The sequence below is a fragment of the Mytilus californianus genome, unplaced genomic scaffold (genome assembly GCF_021869535.1).
Source record: "Mytilus californianus isolate M0D057914Y unplaced genomic scaffold, xbMytCali1.0.p SCAF_8, whole genome shotgun sequence".
Taxonomy (NCBI): Eukaryota; Metazoa; Mollusca; class Bivalvia; order Mytilida; family Mytilidae; genus Mytilus; species Mytilus californianus.
This window is the reverse complement of record NW_026262734.1, coordinates 4,675,462-4,695,187: the sequence shown is the minus strand read 5'-3', so window position 1 is coordinate 4,695,187 and position 19,726 is coordinate 4,675,462. Positions and strand designations below refer to the sequence as shown.

The following is a 19,726-nucleotide window of genomic DNA, read 5'->3' as shown; positions in this document are numbered from 1 at the left end:
AGTATTGGACATCTACAATATGCTACACGCCATATATATAGTAAACAAACATATAACTTTTTGTACATAAGTCTATCAAGCTATTCAGTAACTGGTTCCCCCCCCCCCCCCAACCCGCCCCCCCCCCCCCCCCCCCCCCCCCCATGTACTTTTAATCATAACAAGGAAGAAGGAAAACATTACTTCAAAAATTAAACAGTTAAGTATGCACTCACTTCTGTAAAATTAGGTGAAGGGTTTGACATAGAAGAAAACGTTAAAGTTTAAATAGATCACTGTTTTAACTTGATATTCAAAAATGACTAATCGTACTAACTTCGGATACAGTAATCTGAGTTTTGGGAAGTGTACTTGCTAAAGGTTTAGGTTTTTCCCCATCTTTTTTGCATTGCTTTGATGTTGCGTATCTTTTTTAAATTTGGAAGTTCTAAATGGTCACTTAATATCATATACATGTATTCAGTTAACGTGTATCCAGGAAGCTATGTAAAAATTGTGATGTAACTTCAATTTCACTATATCGTGATCTTAAGAGGGTAACGAAGATTCGGTTTTCCGCAACATTTTGGCTTTTGCAAGTGTAAAATGTACTTCTATACATTATAGGATTAGAATTTCCTCATTCAACGTCTTGTGTGCAACGTTTTACTTACAAAGAAAGAAATTATCTCGTTAATGTGAATTTTAGAATCCTTATTTACAAGTTTAATTTGGTGAAATGGAAATGCGGTTAGTTCTTATATTATCTTTTGTCTCGTGCTACTACACCAGATACGTGTCTGGTGTTACTACTCAAAGTTCGGAGAATGCTGTAGTAAAGGAGACAGACACCATAGAGGAAGTTAACGTGATGAAAGACAATTACCATGAATTACTTAAAAGAGTTATGAATAACGAAATTGAAATTGTAGATCTGAAAAGACGAGAAAAATATTTGAAAAATGAACTTGAAAACATAAAGAGATATATGGCATGTCAAATGGAAGAGTTAAACGATTTCACTGAAGAGAAATATGACAACCTGAATGAGACAAAAGCTGCGTTAATGAAAACTATGATTTCATTTAGTCAGTCTTTGACGTTATTAAATGAAACAATACAGGAACTGAGTCATCGTCTAGAGATACAGGAAAACCTACGACGTGAGGAAAATCTTACAGAATGTAGAAATAAATCAGGTTTGTATGTTTATCATGTAAGTATAGTATAATCGTTCGGGGAGATATTTTATGTTCATACATATTAATCTGATACCTAGATAACAAACAATTATCATTAAACGAGACATAACGATTTGATATATGAATAATGAGTACCAGTCAGTGTCAAACTAGCTGGCGACAAGAGCCGGTGTCCTATAGCCATTTCTCCCATGCCAATTTTAACGGGGAAAAGAACTGAATCGATCCAGTTCCCCCCGGAAAAGATTGGAATAATACCATTGTCCCCGTCAGCGGGAAGGGGAAAACCAAGATCAGGCTAACCCTCCCCCCGCTAGTATCACAAGAAGCTCTTTTCCCATTGTAGTCTTATGTCAAAAGTGTCTCATTTATCGGAATTATCCAATTATTTCATATAAAAAGGAAATCTATAATGCAAATTCTACTGAAGATATTTCTTTTCCAAATTGAATGTTTTTTGATTCATTGAATACAATATGTCTTCATTTCTTGCAATACGTCTGATATATATTTATGATATATATTTTAGGAAAATCACGGTTTAAAGACAAATATGAATTTCTTCACGAAAAAATCATATCCTATCTATATAATAAAAAAAAAGACACTTAATTTCAATATTTGTTTACAAATAATGATTTCTCAGTGATGACATGTCATAAAAATATTTCCAAATAATCATAAAAAACTGTACACTTATTAATTTAACATTAAAAAATTCATGAAAATCGGACCTAGAACAGGTTTTTTACAATGTTTATAAAAAATGTGTTTTTATATGAAATGATAAGGGAATTTCCAGTAAGTGAAAAAGTTTTGACCTAAGTCAATGTCAGCGACGTCAGTTGGAAAATAAATATCCATTTAAAAAGGATAGTTACCTTCTTTTTATTATATTAGTGTTACACACCATCATCGAGTCATTATACATTCAATGTCAGAAGATTTATATGTATATATATGAAGCATAGTCTGATGTGATGATCACATCTATTCTCCTCCGTTAACCCTATAGGTGTGTGTTACGTGACTTCTGTAGTAGACCGTTATGCCCAATGGTCAACCCCACATTCTAGTTGAAGCCTACATGAGGTAGGAATTTGGTCGGAAGGTGACAGTTGTTGTAGAAATGTTTGAAACTTATTATAATAGTTAATAACCTCCCTCTTGTTTATCAAATTTGATGACATCTTTGAAATGTATTAAGGTCTACTTATGATAATCTCAGTATTTGGTGGAATACTAGTAGTTCTGCCTGCCTTGAAGCTTCACACTCCTAAATGGCATACAGAGAAATTCTAAGCACCCTTTAGTGTAAAATTCTTTCTCCTGTAGATATAAAGGTCCATAATTCGGTTTCATTCAAGAACAAAGTCCTTTCAAGATAGTTGCACCAATAAGTAATGTAACATATAATGTCGGGAACAATGATGAATAATTCTATGAACCTCTTGTGTTTTTGTGCTATCCTGTCCATCTACAACGTTCCAGCGATTTGAATCAATTGTTATGATTTTATTAACAATATATTAATGGGTCAAAATATCTTATGAATATAAAATAAATTTATTCCTGTGATGAAAGCATCAATCTCCAATTTTTTACAGTTACATTTAACCAACAGTGAATATGAATAGGACCATATTTTCATGTTAGCCATACGAATAGATCGGATTTTTGGACATAAAGTCATTATATGAATGGGGGTATCTTTTCGGATGCAAACAAAACCCCTGTAACAAAATATGTCACCCCCACTTGGTGATAAGTAACCCGCATGTCGACAAAACGAACATTATTTGTAGCTAACATTTGTTCTATGCAATCCGAGCCGAAAAAATGTTATTTAGAGATCAGTCATTTCTTAAGAAAATAGGGAAAATATATGCAATAAATGGCCGTGCAATTTTAAAATATATATATATACTAGTATATAAATATAAGCCAAAATGCCAAGTCTAATTAGAAAATGAAAGCAAATCCAAAATTAATAATCAACAAAAAGAAGAGATTCTGGCACCCCTAATATTTGAAAATAAAAATGTACACTTATATTGTTCACCTCGTCAGGAATATACTCCATATTGAGGTGTCAAGATTGCTGACATGCAATACCGGTAAATGATTCTCAATAAAAGAAGAAACTTTGGAATTTTAAATAAATGCCGGCCAATATGTTAGTAACTTCTAATTTTAAAACTTATATTGATAATGTTTTTGTCATACAGTTTATCATTAGGTACCTGATCATTACCAATACAAGTATTTATATATGTTTCTGAATAAAAAGCAGCAATGTTGGTCATCTTGATAAATGCCGACACAAAGTTTAGTATTATAAAATAAGGAGCTGTGATATGATTGCCAATGAGACAACTACACACCAACGTTCAAATGAAGCGGATGTATTCAATTATAGGCAACCGTACGGCCATCAACAATGGGAAACACCAATACCGTATAGGTAGCAATAAAAGGCCCCGACATGAAAAATATGAAACATTTCCATTCAGAAAACTACCGGCCTAATTTATAACAAAGCAATTTACGAATAACAAATACGACAGACATTAACCAACAACAACCACTGAATTACAGGCTCCTGACTTGGGACAGGCACATAAAGAATGTGGCAGGGTTGAACATGTTTGAAGGCGCCAACCCTCCTCCTAGCCTGGAACAGTGGGGTGTAACAGTACAACATTAGAACAAACTATAAAAATGGGTTGAAAAAGGCTTAACTCATCAGGTCGATACAAAGCAGAAAAACATCTACACTACAATTGTTGACCTTTCATGCATTTACCAAGATTGCTAATAGTGGTAGTTGATTGTGAATACAAAAGAGAAATGTTGGCACCATTTATTTTGGCGTCTTCTTTTAGTAATACTTACAACGCTAACAATGTATGTCATAAGGTAATCGACAGTAGTACCAAGACTAATGATTTTCAATTTCACTTTTTGAATGATAAAATATGTTTTGCAAACTGAAATAATTCCAACAAAATCTCAGTCTATCATAAAAATTTCTAACAAACATTTAAATACTGCGGTTCTATTACTATGATAAATGAATACACTAAATTTGTCTTGGGTAGGAGGGGGATTGCTTCAGAGCATGCTTAAAATATTTACAGGTAACTTTCTCCTTTTTCAAATGTACAAAGGCTCACTGCTGCATTTGATAAGAATGCAAATAACACTTAATACATTTTTTACTTCCAAAACGCCTTTCTTGATTAATCTTCACCAGGATCGCTCGAAGCCGAATATTTTGAAAACCAAATATGTACAAGAACCCTAACAGGTAATGAGCTATATCACCTTAATGAACATGTATTAGCCAAATCCATCAATGTATTTTAAAAATATTCTCATTTTGGCTGTTTTTAAAACACAACCAATTACATAACCGATATTAAGTTGACTTAGTCTAACCAATTGTTACCAATCATTTTGTTTAACGATTTAACGAAATTAAATCCCAAATCTGTTACTGGACAAAATTTTCATATGTGAAATGACATGTTACAGCTACAGACTAGTGCGGTCAAGTTAACTTGATGATGAGAGACATTTCGACAGGCCCGATACTAAAATAAATACGTAAACTTAAACTTTGACAATTGATTATTTATTTGGATTGCCTCACCCGGCGGATTCTCGATAATAAGAGGTTGCCAAAATCACAATGTTCCAATGTAAATTGAAAAATCAAACATAGTGAAGGGGATGTCCAAAGAAACAAACGAAATTCTATTTACGAGCATAAAACATTCAGGCTTAACTTTGCGGCATTATATTACCACGAAAATGTACTGGCGATTTCAATTGCATTTGAAAATTTGTTATAGTCTTTTCCTACCGGAAAGGATCCAAATCGCTAAAAGTACATAGCATTTTCCCCCTACGAATAAACGTTAGCCACCCAAATATACCATTCTCTGTAACAATGAATATACTAAATAGTTAAAAATTTGTGTTCAATTATAGATTATTTTTATAAAAAGATAACATCTCCTGGCTATCCATTAGCATATAGCAATAACCTAAATGGTAATTGGAGTATCGATGTTGGCAGTGGATATACAGCCAAATTACAATTTACGATTTTCAGCACTGAGGGCTGTTGTGATTTTGTAAAGGTTTGTAGATTCTAAATTATTTCGTATAATTTGATCGTACTGATAATAGTATTTGAAAAGAAAAAACACAAACAATAAAAAAGGACGCAAAGATTGAATATTATTTTTATGTACAAAAGTGTGCATCAAGTAATAATTTAATTTTGGATGTAACGCGTCTTCCGATTGGCTGATGTTGTTTTGTTTATCAGCTCATAGACATAATTTTGTCATGTGACCTTGACGTCATCAACGTTTTTTCATGATTTACTCCGGTTTAAAATGGAATTAAGAATTAAATTATAAGAAATGACTGTAATATTTGTTCTGTCTATTCGAAATAACATAAAAAATGTGGTGCACACTTTAAAATAACCCGCTACGCGGGTTATTCAGTGTGCACCACATTTTTGATGTTATTTCTTCATAGACAGAAAAAATATTACAGTCATTCCTTAAATAAATAACTTTAAACTCCACACACAATGAATGCCACATGTAGAGCAGGGTCCGTTTACACATTCGTGGAACCACTGTTTTTTGGTTGGGTTTGTGTGTTTCTCAGTCTTTAGTTTGCTGTTCAGTGATTTGTAGATTTTTTTTTATCCTTTCGTCGATTTTCGTGTTTTTTGTTGTTGTTTTTTTTTTTGCTATTGTGATCTGTTGTTTTTCTTTTATGTCTAATGCATACAATAATCATACCAGGATTAAAGTTTTGAATGCATTTGTAATATCCCATTTGTTTATTCCGCCTCATTTTTTAAATATCCAACGCATTGATTTACCGCAAAACCTATTTCGACTAAATTATCGATCTTTATTATTTAAAAATAAAAATTAAACTACATTTTCATATAACTACATTCTCAATAAACCATCATTTTGACAAGGTATAGAGAAATGCATATGTACAATATATACAATAATTAATAATATACAATAGTACAAGACATTTTATCAACAAAACAATAGGGATGGTTTAACACTAGATTTAGCCTGGAGTACACACAGCTTCATTTATGATTTTGATGAATTTGCAAAGTTTAATACGCTTTTTTTTTTTTTTTTTTTTTGATGACATCAATAATTTATACTTTAAAATGTTTGGTCTGGTTTAACTATATCATGTATATTTTTGTATGTTCACTTTTCTTTCCCGCCAATAAATGGACATTCTAATGTAACGTGAAACTCATCCCCGATTTATTTTTACTACACAGAGTACACTTTCTGTTGGTGTTATAAAAAAGTATAACAAAAATAATAAACACCAAGGCAAATTCAAAAAGTGGAAGTTCAGAAAAACTGACAAAATCAAACGCTATCAATCAACGGAACAAGTGAAAACCAACTGCCATATTCTTGACTTCAGATATTTTCCGAAGAAAATGGTGGGTTAAACCTGGTTTTATAGCTAGCTAAACCTCCCACTTGTGTATCAGTTGTTTATAGTTCCATTATATTGACAAAATTTGGTAAGCAACCATGGTATAAGTTATACCATCTACCAGCTTCTATTGGTAATGTATGATTTGTTGTAATAAATCTGCAAAGATTTTTGTTATCTAAAATATCTAAATAAACTTCCTACTCTGTTATTTACAGCTTTGGGTGATTCTTCTAACAATAAATGCCAAATCTGTTCAAATTGATCTTTAAGGTTTCAAGTAACTGTTAGACGCTGCCAATTCAATTTCATAAAAATTTGTGTGTTCCAAATATGTTTTATATGATCTAATCATAAAAGCCGTTCTCCATTCACAACTGACAACTAAAAACATAAGTTTTAGACAATTTTGGACAATTTTGATTCTTTTCCAGAAAGAGGATGTCTCCCAAGTTCATCATATATCATATAGGATGGTGTAGAAAACTTTACATGTAGCAGCAATTTAAAAAGTTTTAAGTGGACTTTTTCGATTATTTTGTTATTGCTGAAACCCAATTCCTCGCACCCATACAGTAAAATGGATTTTTATATTTATCAAATAATTCGAGCTGTATATTGATTGCATGGTCGTGATTTCTACCTAATTTAAGGACCTCATAGAAGCCTTAGTAGCTTTGTTGGCTATGGGCTGTTTCGCTCTCTTAAAGTTTCTATTCCTGTCCAATTATATCTATAAATAATTATATATATTAAAGCTATTCAATATATCTAGTTCTTTTCTGTTCAAGTTGAAACTAAGGTTCCTTGGAAGTGTTTCTCTAAGAAAAAAAAATCATGTTTTACTTTTTTAACCATTAACTTTCAGTTTCCATATGGAAACGTCATCTTGAAATGAGTCAGGATGCTTTTGGAGATCTGCTGGTGATTCTGCCATTAGCACAATGTTATTAGCATATAAGATTACAAATAACTTTACATATGTATTAAGGTTGTCAATGAGTTCAATTTCGTTGAAAATTATTTTCAGTCCATTTAAGTTGCAGTTTGATAAAAAAAAAAAAAGAAAAACGCAATGTCATTCATAAATAAGACAAAAAGAAAAGGGGATAAATCTATTCCTTTACATGCACCGTTACTGCAGGGGGAAAATTCTGACTTACAATCATTATAAGAAATACAAGACTTTGTACTGTTATACATATTAACAATTATATTATAGTCAATCCCACCAAACTCTGTCGAAAGCTTTTCAAAATGAATAAATGCGCAAAACATGTTTCTTCTTGTTTTATAGAATTTTAAAAATGTTAAAAATTATAAACAAATCACCAGTTGTTGAATATTCTTTACGACATCCACATTGATTTTCATTCAAGATAGGAAACTCGTCTGAAAATTAAATTAATCGCTCACTCAAATTGCAGTTAAGAGTTTCCAAAGACAACTCAGAACTATAATTGGTCTATGATTTTTGTGGTCCATTTTGTCAACTTTGTTTTTGAAAAATCGGTCTTAAATTTCCAATAAACCAACTATCCGGACTCTTACGAAAATAATATTAAATATGCGTTGTTAACGTCTATGAATATATGTTCGGTTGCCTTAATATCTTCATTGACAATTTAATCTTCCTCAGGGGATTTATTGTTTTTATGTTTTTTTTTATACATTTTTAATTTCGTCTTTTAAAATGTTCTTTTATATTTTTGTTCAGACAATTAATATCGTTCGGGTATTATATGGTATGTTTAAGTCTTGTTTGTCATAGTTCCTCGTTTAACGCTTTCAAAAATTCAAACGTTTTTCAATTTGATTGTCTGCTTGCTCCCAATTTTTTACCATTTTTTAATAGTTTCCAGAATTCCTGTGAATTATTTAATTTAAAATTTTTAATTGTCCTTGACAACTTTCTTTTGTGATCAAGAATAGCTTGATCCATAACTTTTTTGTATCTTTTTTTTCAGCTACTTTAAAGTCTTGAAAACTTTTTTCTGTTCTATTTGTTTTGAATGTTCTTTTACCTTTTTTTGAAACTTTCAAAATGACAATCATTGTTCAACCGTTTTTTTTCAATTTCCCAGTTTCTTTTTTTCTTTTTGCCTAGTCTCGGTGAATGGATTTATAACCAAACACACATAATAATTCCGTTTAACATGGATATAATTTCATTTGGAAATTTTGGAAAAACAGAATATAATAAAATAAAAAATTTAATAATACTATTATCAAAATTCTTTATTTATAGAACAAAACTATGTGAAAATCAAGTTAATTTTACAGGGCTCAAAAATTATCTCAATGAAAATCCAATACTAGAAAAGAATATTTTTTTTAAAGTAAAGCCTCTTCACATTGCTAACCTCTGCTGGGACCCGTGGCTACCATTACTAGAATAATTTGCACTTAAAAACAACTTAGCATTACCCTATGTAATGTTACTCTGTATATTGTTTTAGCCTTCTCCACACCACCATATGTGTTTTATATATTATATTGTTATATGTTGTTTATTGTTTTTTGTTCTTGTTTTGTGCCTATAACCACATGCACTTTTTGTAATATCTGTTTGTGTTTCTTTGAATGTTCTCTGTTTTTTGCCCCTGGGGCCTCACATTTTCTAAATTATTCTGCTGTTTCTAGCAATATGGAATATTTAGTACATGTTCAGGATAGGACACACTATTGTAAGTTTTGTTGAGATATTTTTGTATTTCTAGCTTGTGTTTTTTATGTTGCGGTGACAAAAAAGTAGATTTAGGTGTTACGGCTTACTTTTGGGTTATTGACAGGACAAAAACACCCCACCCATTATATCCAGGAAGGATCTATGAGTTTCAATGACTGCGAAGAGTAAATATAAGCACTTCTAAACAATTTAACTGCCAAATATGCATATATTATGAATTATTTTGCATTCAGGGATTTAAGTAAAACTATGCATACTGTAATCTGTGAATTTATGCTGAGTCATCATAGTTAAGGCCTAGGATTTCTAAATCTTCATGAAATATTTATAAAACTTAATATTTGAGTTAATTTCATCAAAATCTGTGAGATAAACCAAATTTGGTAAAATTCTGTATGTTCTCTTTTTCCACCCAATATAACTTTTTTTGATTCGAGCGTCACTGATGAGTCTTTTGTAGACGAAACGCGCGTCTGGCGCAAATACAAAATTTCAATCCTGGTATCTATGATGAGTTTATTTCCTTTGTAAAAATCAAAAAAATGCTTGCCATACCTTCGTGGTATAGTCACAGTGAGTCAAGCGTCAGGACGTCGATTTCTAAAAACTTCGCCGCATTGTTTTTATGGTTTTCTGTTGAAAGGAAAAAGTCATCGTCCTTGGCCGTTCGTCCGTTAAAGTCTCCATTAATATGATTAAGGTAACAATTTTGTAATTTTGTGAGAAATGTATATACTCGCTCTCCAGTTGGCTAAATGCATCATGTGAAGAACAGGCGGTATATTCTGGGGGTATATATAAACTTAAAATTCTGACGAAACTTTAAACCAGAGCCCGTTTTTAGGATTTGTAAATGATGGTTTTATTTTACTTGCTTTTTGTTTTTTATAGCCAAGAATGATGCCCCCAGTTCGCCTTTTAGCTATAGCATTTCTATTTTTCATATGGAACTCGTACCCTGCTACCTTAATTGTGTCAATATCATCAGATTTTTATTAAATTTCTAAATTCTTTATAGTTGAATCTCTTCTTAATTCGACAACAGTTAAGACCTATGATATTTAAAACATGATATCTATATTTGTACATGTATCATTTCTATAGTCATTGATATTAATATTATTAACAGAAGAATAATAGTTTTGTTCTGCTTCATTTATTGTTTTAAATGTATGTTCTCCTTGGCTTTTCTAATGAGGTGTATCAGAACAAGACCCTGTACGCTGTCACTTTTACCGTCCATTTTACTTGCCATTGGATGGAGTCATCAGAACGTCCATGTATCCAACGTTCTCTCCGCTACCTTTGCGCTCATTTTCTCTAAAGACCCGTTCTTGGATTTTCGAAATGGGCTTTTCTGAATTTAGTCTAGGAATGAACTGCTTCCAATCGATATATAGTTTGGCTCTGACCATTGTGACTAATAATAGTTTTCTATCCTGTTCTGCCAGTTTCATAAAAGGATTAAGTAATGTTTCCACCCGGAAATTGCTGCTGTACTCCAAAAGGTTTGCCTCTGGTATCAATGTTAGTTACCACTTTGAGGATCATGAAAGTAAATCCATAATAGTATTAGGACCATCTTGTCCAGCCTCAATTCTTTTGTGGGTCTCTTCTATTAGTTTACAGGTTTCATTCAGTGACATATTTTCATAGGTCAAATTTACTATACAGTAGGTTTAGTTTACTCTTTCACCTAAAAGGCACAAAGTCCAACTTCATGCAATGTGTTATGAACTCTTTTAGGCGTAACGTTTTGAACCGGAGTATATTCAAGTTATGTCTTAATGAACAAAACAAATGTTAACTAGTGCTAATAAAATGTGTATAAGACACCTCCAACTACTGAAAATATGCACAATATCGTATACTCAAGTCAAAATATTTACGTTTTGCGATAATTTCCATATCATAAGAATAACTATACAAACTTTAAAAAGTTTTGGGGAACAAAAACACTTATTGTTAGTTCAATCACGTGACCCCCTTCCTTCAAATGATTACTAAGTACGAATAGCGAAGTTAATTTTGGTTCTAAATTTATTAAAGTCGTCGAACTACCAGCGTATCAAGAAAGTTCTATTTCAACAACAAAAGTCAAATGAAAACATAACATATTTTCAATATTCATTCCTCGTTCGGCATGATAGTATACCAAATACAAATAGGAGGTATTCTTAACAATGCATTATCAATTCATTTACTGTAGGTATACGATGCAGTGCATGCAACTGATCTCATCGGATCTTTTAGTGGAAAGAATCTACCTCCAGAAATGATATCGACTGGACGATATATGTTTGTTACATTTACATCAGACGGTTCTGTAACAAAAACGGGATTTAGTGCATACGTTTACAAAATAACATCTAAATAACATGTTATCAATGTCAGAGGCTTACAGACTTTACCTCAGTTGTACTAACATGCAGTGGAAATTTAATGTCTTAATTTAGATATAGTCTGTTACTTGTAAGTAAGAATGTTCATACTGATTAAAGAGCAAAAGTTTAGCTATAAGGGCAAAGGTTTGTAAGCTTCGACTATGTATTTGAAGGACACTTTCAACTGTGGTCAGCTGGATTTATTTTATCTTTGAATCAAACTCAAGGTTTAACCGAAGGTTGATATTTATCATCCGATTAAAAAATGTAAATAACTATATAATTTAACATGTAGTTTGTCCAAACCTGTAGTGATCTTTTGTAGGACTAAATGCTGGAAAACATTATAAAAACTGTCATTATGTGCTTACATTGTGACCAGCCACATTGATTTAACATATGAAAATTACTGTTCATATTATCTTTAAAAAATTATTCGAAAGAATAATCTTTTGAAAACCTATGTAATGTTAGGAAATGTTCGTTCTTAAAAACATCATAATCATGATAATTATTATAATATTTTGACTTCTAATTTTAAAATTTCAAAGTTGATGAAGGGGTTTTTTAACGACCTTGACTACCCATAAGGGTCTTGAACGTCGACACAGATTAAGTATTTACAACAAAGACTGCGCTGAAATGCATATTCATTTTTGAATGCACATCTACGCAGTCTCTGTTGTCAACTTTCAAATTTTTGAATTATACAAACGGTTATCAATTTGTATTAAGTTCAAGATTGTTTTAGTAAAATCATAAAAAAATAATTTGATTCATTATTATGATATCGTGCTAATTATTATTCAGGACAATCATTTATTTTGCTCTAAACATCCATCAAATACATTTTATCAATTTTTTACCATGTTTTTCAAACAGAAAGCTAAATTACAATACGAGTTATCTAACTTGGTGTATAATATGATAGGAAGACGTCGAGTATTGAAAAGCAATTTACACTCTTGATTGTATACTTCCGTTTTTTTTTTAAATTTTATTCATGTTCTATTTCACCTGAGAGGTTATTATTATAAACCAAAGGCCTGCTTATTGAAGAGCTCTTATGACTAGAACATTTCCCAAGACCATTTTAACACATATCTTTGTCCATAGTGGTTTATAAAACATGTCTTACCTTAAGCAACGTCATAGGAGTCGTCCTATGTTTATTCAGGGGCTAGTAATTATAATGTTTGTAACAATAGACCGCCTAGGGACCATAACATCCACTGGAACTATTTGGGAGACATTGATGTTACAATGGATTATCAGGTATGTAAAACAGGCGCTTAGGAAATGGATGCCAATTTTTCTAAAATAATGAATTTGTGTGTGTATTTAAATTTTTAATTTCGTAAATATTCTTTTGAGGTATTACCCGTTTCCATTCTCAATTTTATTTAATATTTTTATCTATTTTCACATATTTAATGTGTTCTTGCTCTTATCCAAAACATATTACAATAACAGAAGTATGCATTTGATGTCCCTATATTCTTAGTTTCCACGTGGAAAATACGAATAGAGGGACATTATATATAGATAAATTATATCAAATAAATGAACATAGGCTAAGATATTAAGAAATATTTATTTTAAAAAATAGTTAAAACACCCAAAAAAAATCAGAAAAGGGGATCCATTCCCCAAGCGCCTGTGATCCGTAATGAAATAATTTATATACTCCGTATTTATATGAGATGATGCACGAGATACAACTTTGAACTCTCTAAATTATAAAACTGTGACACTACAAATTAAACTCACTCAATAATATATAGAGATTGTTACCTATTATAGTTGTCAATATTTACAATTAGTTTGTTCAGTTATTATCTAAAACGTTGTTTATTTTTTTGTTTTTGTTTCATAAAATTTGATTTCACAATTATTAGATAAATATCATTTATTATCTTTACAATAATACTAAAAATGATTCTATTTTTTAATCTTATAATTATTGCTACTGGTGAAATTTGATGCATTTAAAAAAAATATAAGATAATCCTAAGATAGATTCGATGTGCATGCTTAGACATGTTGTAAGTCGGTCATAACATTATCTCACTTTATTCCTTAGATGGCTCTAAGAACAGATCCTAGGACATCTTCAATAAACAGGCACCTGATGATTAACCATGTTGCAATTTTACTAAGTTCTACAATTTGTATTTTAGTTTTTATATAGTTTATATGATGTATATAAAGTGTCTCATAATCCAACTTTGGCTGGGTATGTGTCCTTTTGTTTTACTGTCCAATGTATATTATGTAATCGGTATATAACTTTGTAGACAAATATGTGAATTATTATTATCATTAATACATTATTATTGTCTAAGATATAATGTCAAAATATCTTGTATTGCCAATCATTTTTGCTGTTTACAATTACCACTTTTCGAGATAATAGGCAAACATTTAAAATTAGTGCAAACACGTTTTTGAAGGGCGATAACTCTTAAAGAAGTCATCCATTGGGTCGGGCATTTCGCCTTTTTTTAGTTTTTGTATGGCTGATCTTTTTTTTTTTTTTTTTTTTTTCTAATTTCTATTTATTTATTATAGGTCTCAAGATAATAAGCAAACACTTGAAAATTTGTCAAAAATTGCCATTTCATGGCAATAATTTGATATATATATATCTGACAATTTATGCTATATACAATTCCTTTAAAGGATACAAGATGATTGGCAAAAACTCGAAAATTAGTCATGTTTGTTAATTTTTGTATGAATGAAAAGTAGGTATAGATATTTACATTATAATCATTTTGCCCGTGTCGTATTGACTCTATTAGCTATCGGTTATGGTTTTCAAGATACTAGTCAATAAATATATTTTTTCCATTGTATACTTTTTTCTAACCATGGCGGCAATTTTGGTCGATTGTCACAAACTCTCTTTAATACCCTGGTGATCATTCAGTTCAAGTTTGGACGCAATTGGTTTAGTGGTTAAACATTTTTGAAGAATTGTTTACAATGAAAACGGACGACGACGACGACGATGGTCGCCAAGTAATTAAAACTTTTAATCACACAGAGTTTTAAAAATTGTCAAACACAATTATCGGAGATATATACTTGCAGCTAAAAAAGAACGAAAGGTTACAAAATAAGATGTAACTAAAGCAGCCACTGGCGATGTTCCTGGCTATGGACAAACATGAGCATGCGTCATTTTGCCCCAGTCGCTAGGGGGAGTGGGCATCAAGTTTTACTCCTGTCCGTCCGTACCTGCCGGAATTGGTTTCCGTTCTCTAACTTTACAACCAAATGTTATGAAAATTATACAAAATGCATAAATCCGCCAAACACAGATCAAGTTTGAATTTGGGTGGTGTCACTTTCACAGTTCTTGTGTTATGCCTCTTCATAAATTTAAAATTGCAAAATTTGCTGTTTGCTCCCTGTATTTTTTACTGTTCTTGAAATATGCCTCTTATTCCAGAATTAAGATCGATTGTCAAATATATGCAAGTTAAATTTACATCGGATGGATCTAGCGCAAGCTTAGAGGAAATTTATTACTGACTTCATACAGGAACTTCTTAGGAAGAAAGATAAGAAGTTAGCAATATCATTTAACTTTAGGTTCCGCTATATAGATGATGTTCTCTCACTAAATAATACAAAATTTGGTGACTATGTTGAACGAATCTATCCCATCGAACTAGAGATAAAGGATACTACAGAAGTCTGCCTCATATCTTGAATTACATCTGGATTTATTTGACTTTGAATCATATTACAACCTGTTCATGCCACTGCAGACTGTTTTATTATACGATAATGACTTTTATCAAATATGTCTAATCTCTTGCCTGAAATTATATAGATTGTGATATACACTGACACGCCTTTTTTAACATATTTTATTGCATTTCAGTTCCTAACTTTGAAACTTCAAGTTTTAATTTCATAAATGTACCAAATTTTTTTCTCATGATTTTATTTTAAAATGACCAAATGCATAATGCAATTGGTTCTGAATCGCTGAATTGATAACAGTTTTTACTGGGTCGTACAGTACTTGCAACCTTAGGCGTTACTGTTTGACGTGAACTTGACTGATCGGTGAATGATTGGTGACGGATGTTTGACTGATCGATGACTGATCGGTGATCGAGTACCCATAGAATCCGTCAGATACGTCAAATAGGCTATGTGAGAGTTACTGTGACAACGGTCAGCGATCGATCAGTAAATTAATTGTATGCACGGATCGGACGGATACGTATATAATTAAAATTCTTATGTAAAACGAACTCCACATTATTTACAGTCGATACACGCGGACCTCTACGAAGACACCTTTACTCGTTAATTATGTACCACTAAAAAGCGATAAAATGTTATCATTTAAAATATGTACTCTTAGACTATTTGTTGTCGTTAGATGATGAAAATATAAATATTAGAACAGTAAAGATACATACAGCTTTGTTTGGTTTAATTAATTTAGAGTGTTGTTTTAATTTTTGTTCTAGATTACCAATATTTCTTCTTCTTATAACATATAATGCAATGTTATTTCTGATTAGTTATTTAAAAGGCCTAAAGAAAAGTTTCTTTGATAGAATTTAAAAAAAATAAGTATTAAAATACTTAAACTTTAATTTGTGTTGATTAAAGATGCAATTATTTCATTATTTTGTACTATTTGTACATAAGGATTGGTCGTTTTTCATAAAATATGATGAATTTCAGAAAAAAGATACTTAATTTTTGTTCGAGTTGCTTAAAAATGCAAATATTTCTTCTTTTATATCAGAAATAATGCACGTCAATTGCAATCAGTCATTATTAATGCATTCAGATAATTAATTTTGTATAAGATATGAATAATTTAAGGATAAATATACATACACTTTAAATTTGTTTTTATTAAATAAGAATTCAATAATTTCTCTTTTTCAAAGGAAGTTATTGGAACGCCTATGGTTTTTTGTACTTTTTATGGTTCAGGATTGGTTGTTTTTTCTAAAATCAAAATAATATCTGAGAATTTATACTAAAATGTTGTTTGCATTGTTTAAAATTACCAATTTTTCTTCTTTTGAAAAAAAATAAAGCAATGTTATTTGTAACTAGTTATTGCAAAGTTCTCCAATAAGATTTTTTTTTTAAGAATTCTGATAATGTAAGGAGAATTTTACTTAAACTTTTGTTTTGTGTTGAATACAAATTAAATAATTTCTTTATTTTGATAGAAATGATGAACCGTCATTTGATTTAGTTACATTTTGTACATCGAGATTGGTTGTTTTTCATAAAATATGCTGAATTTCAGGGAAAATATACTAAATTTTTGTTCGCGTTGCTTTAATATGCAAATATTTTTTCTTTTATATCAGAAAAAATGCAACTTCAATTGCAATCAGTCATAGTTAATGCATTCAGATAATTACTTTTGTATAAGATATGAATAATTTAAGGATAATATACATACACTATTGCTTTTATTAAATAAGAATTCAATTATTTCTCTTTTTTAATGGAAATTATTGGAACGCCTATGGTTTTTTGTACTTTTTATGGTTCAGGATTAGTTGTTTTTTATAAAATCAAAATAATATCTGAGAAAATATACTAAAATGTTGTTCGCATTGTTTAAAATTACCAATTGTTCTTCTTTTGATAAAAAATAATGCAATGTTATTTGTAACTAGTTATTTCAAAGTTCTCCAATAAGATTTTTTTAAGAATTTTGATAATGTAAGGAGAATTTTACCTAAACCTTTTGTTTTGTGTTGAATACAAATTAAATAATTTCTTTATTTTGATAGAAATTATGAACCGTCATTTGATTTCAGAACATTTTGTACATCAGGATTGGTTGTTTTTCATAAAATATGCTGAATTTCAGGGAAAAGATACTAAATTTTTGTTCGTGTTGCTTAAATATGCAAATATTCCTTCTTTTATATCAGAAATAATGCAACTTCAATTGCAATCAGTCATAGTTAATGCATTCAGATAAGTACTTTTGTATAAGATATGAATAATTTAAGGATAAATATACATAAACTTTTGTTTTTGTTAAATAAGAATTCAATTATTTCTCTATTTTAATGGAAATTATTGACCTCCTATGGTTTTTTGTACTTTTTATGGTTCAGGATTGGTTGTTTTTTATAAAATCAAAATAATATCTGAGAAAAGATACTAAAATGTTGTTTGCATTGATTAGAATTACCAATTTTTCTTCTTTTGATAAAAAATAATGCAATGTTAATTGCAACTTGTTATTTCAAAGTCCTGCAATAAGATTTTTTTTGTAAGAATTTTGATAATGTAAGGAGAATTATACGTAAACTTTTGTTTTGTGTTGAATACAAATGCAATAATTTCTTTATACTGATAGAAATTATAAACCGTCATTTGATATATCGGTACATTTTGTACATCAGGATTGGTTGTTTTTCATAAAATATGCTGAATTTCAGGGAAAAGATACTAAATTTTTGTTCGCGTTGCTTAAATATGCAAATATTTCTTCTTTTATATCAGAAATAATGCAACTTCAATTGCGATCAGTCATAATTAATGCATTCAGATAAGTACTTTTGTATAAGATATGAACAATTTAAGGATAAATATACATAAACTTTTGTTTTTTGTTAAATAAGAATTCAATTATTTCTCTATTTTAATAGAAATTATTGACCTCCTATGGTTTTTTGTACTTTTTATGGTTCAGGATTGGTTGTTTTTTATAAAATCAAAATAATATCTGAGAAAACATACTTAAAGGTGTTTGCATTGATTAAAATTACCGATTTTTCTTTTCTTCTTTTGATAAAAAAATATGCAATGTTATTTGTAACTAGTTATTTTAAAATCCTCCAATAAGATTTTGTTTTTTTGTGAGAATTTTGATAATGTAAGGAGAATAATACTTAAACTTTTGTTTTGTGTTGAATACGAATGCAATAATTTCTTTATTTTGACATAAATTATGAACCGTCATTTGATTTAGGTACTTTTTGTACATCATGATTAGTTGTTTTTCATAAAATATGCTGAATTTCAAGGAAAAGATACTAAATTTTTGTTCGCTTTGCTTAAAATGCAAATATTTCTTCTTTAATATCAGAAAAAATGCAACGTCAATTGCAATCAGTCATTATAAATGCCTTCAGAAAAGTTATTTTGTATAAAATGTGAATCATTGAAGGATAAATATGCATACATTTTTTTTTGTTAGATAAGAATGCATTAATTTCTTTATTTTGATAGAAATTATGAACCCTCATTTGATTTTGGTTCTTTTTGTACATCAGGATTGGTTGTTTTTCATAAAATATTCTGAATTTCAGGGAAAAGATACTAAATTTTTGTTCGCATTGCTTAAATATGCAAATATTTCTTCTTTTATATCAGAAATAATTCAACGTCAATTGCAATCAGTCATAATAATGCATTCAGATAAGTACTTTTATATAAGATATGAATAATTGAAGGATAAATATGCATAAACTTTTGTTTTTGTTAGATAAGAATGCAATAATTTCTTTATTTTGATAGAAATTATGAACCGTCATTTGATTTTGGTTATTTTTGTACATCAGGATTGTTTTTTTTTTTTCATAAAATATGCTGAATTTTAGGGAAAAGATACTAAATTTGTGTTCGTGTTGCTTAAAAATGCAAATATTTCTTCTTTTATATCAGAAATAATTCAACGTCAATTGCAATCAGTCATAAGTAATGCATTCAGATAAGTACTGTTATATAAAAAATAATAATTAAGGATAAATATACATAAGCTTTTGTTTTTTTTAAATAAGAATTCAATAATTTCTCTTTTTTAATGGAAATTATTGAACGCCTATGGCTTTTTGTACTTTTTATGGTTCAGGATTTGTTGTATTTCATAAAATATGTTGAATTTAAGGGAAAAGATTCTAAATGTAATGTTCGCATTGCTTAAAAATACAAATATTTCT

At 30.0% G+C, this 19,726-nt stretch overlaps 1 protein-coding gene across 1 annotated transcript; it reads left to right on the top strand.

Moving 5' to 3' along the window:
- Positions 1–281: 281 nt before the first annotated feature.
- Positions 282–14,626, top strand: LOC127711162 (cubilin-like). The gene is made up of 3 exons (XM_052217112.1): positions 282–1,178; positions 5,178–5,329; positions 11,594–14,626. Exons 1-3 carry the CDS (start codon positions 719–721, stop codon positions 11,759–11,761), a joined length of 780 nt encoding a protein of 259 aa, XP_052073072.1. The 5' UTR covers positions 282–718; the 3' UTR covers positions 11,762–14,626.
- The last annotated feature ends 5,100 nt before the right edge of the window (positions 14,627–19,726 follow it).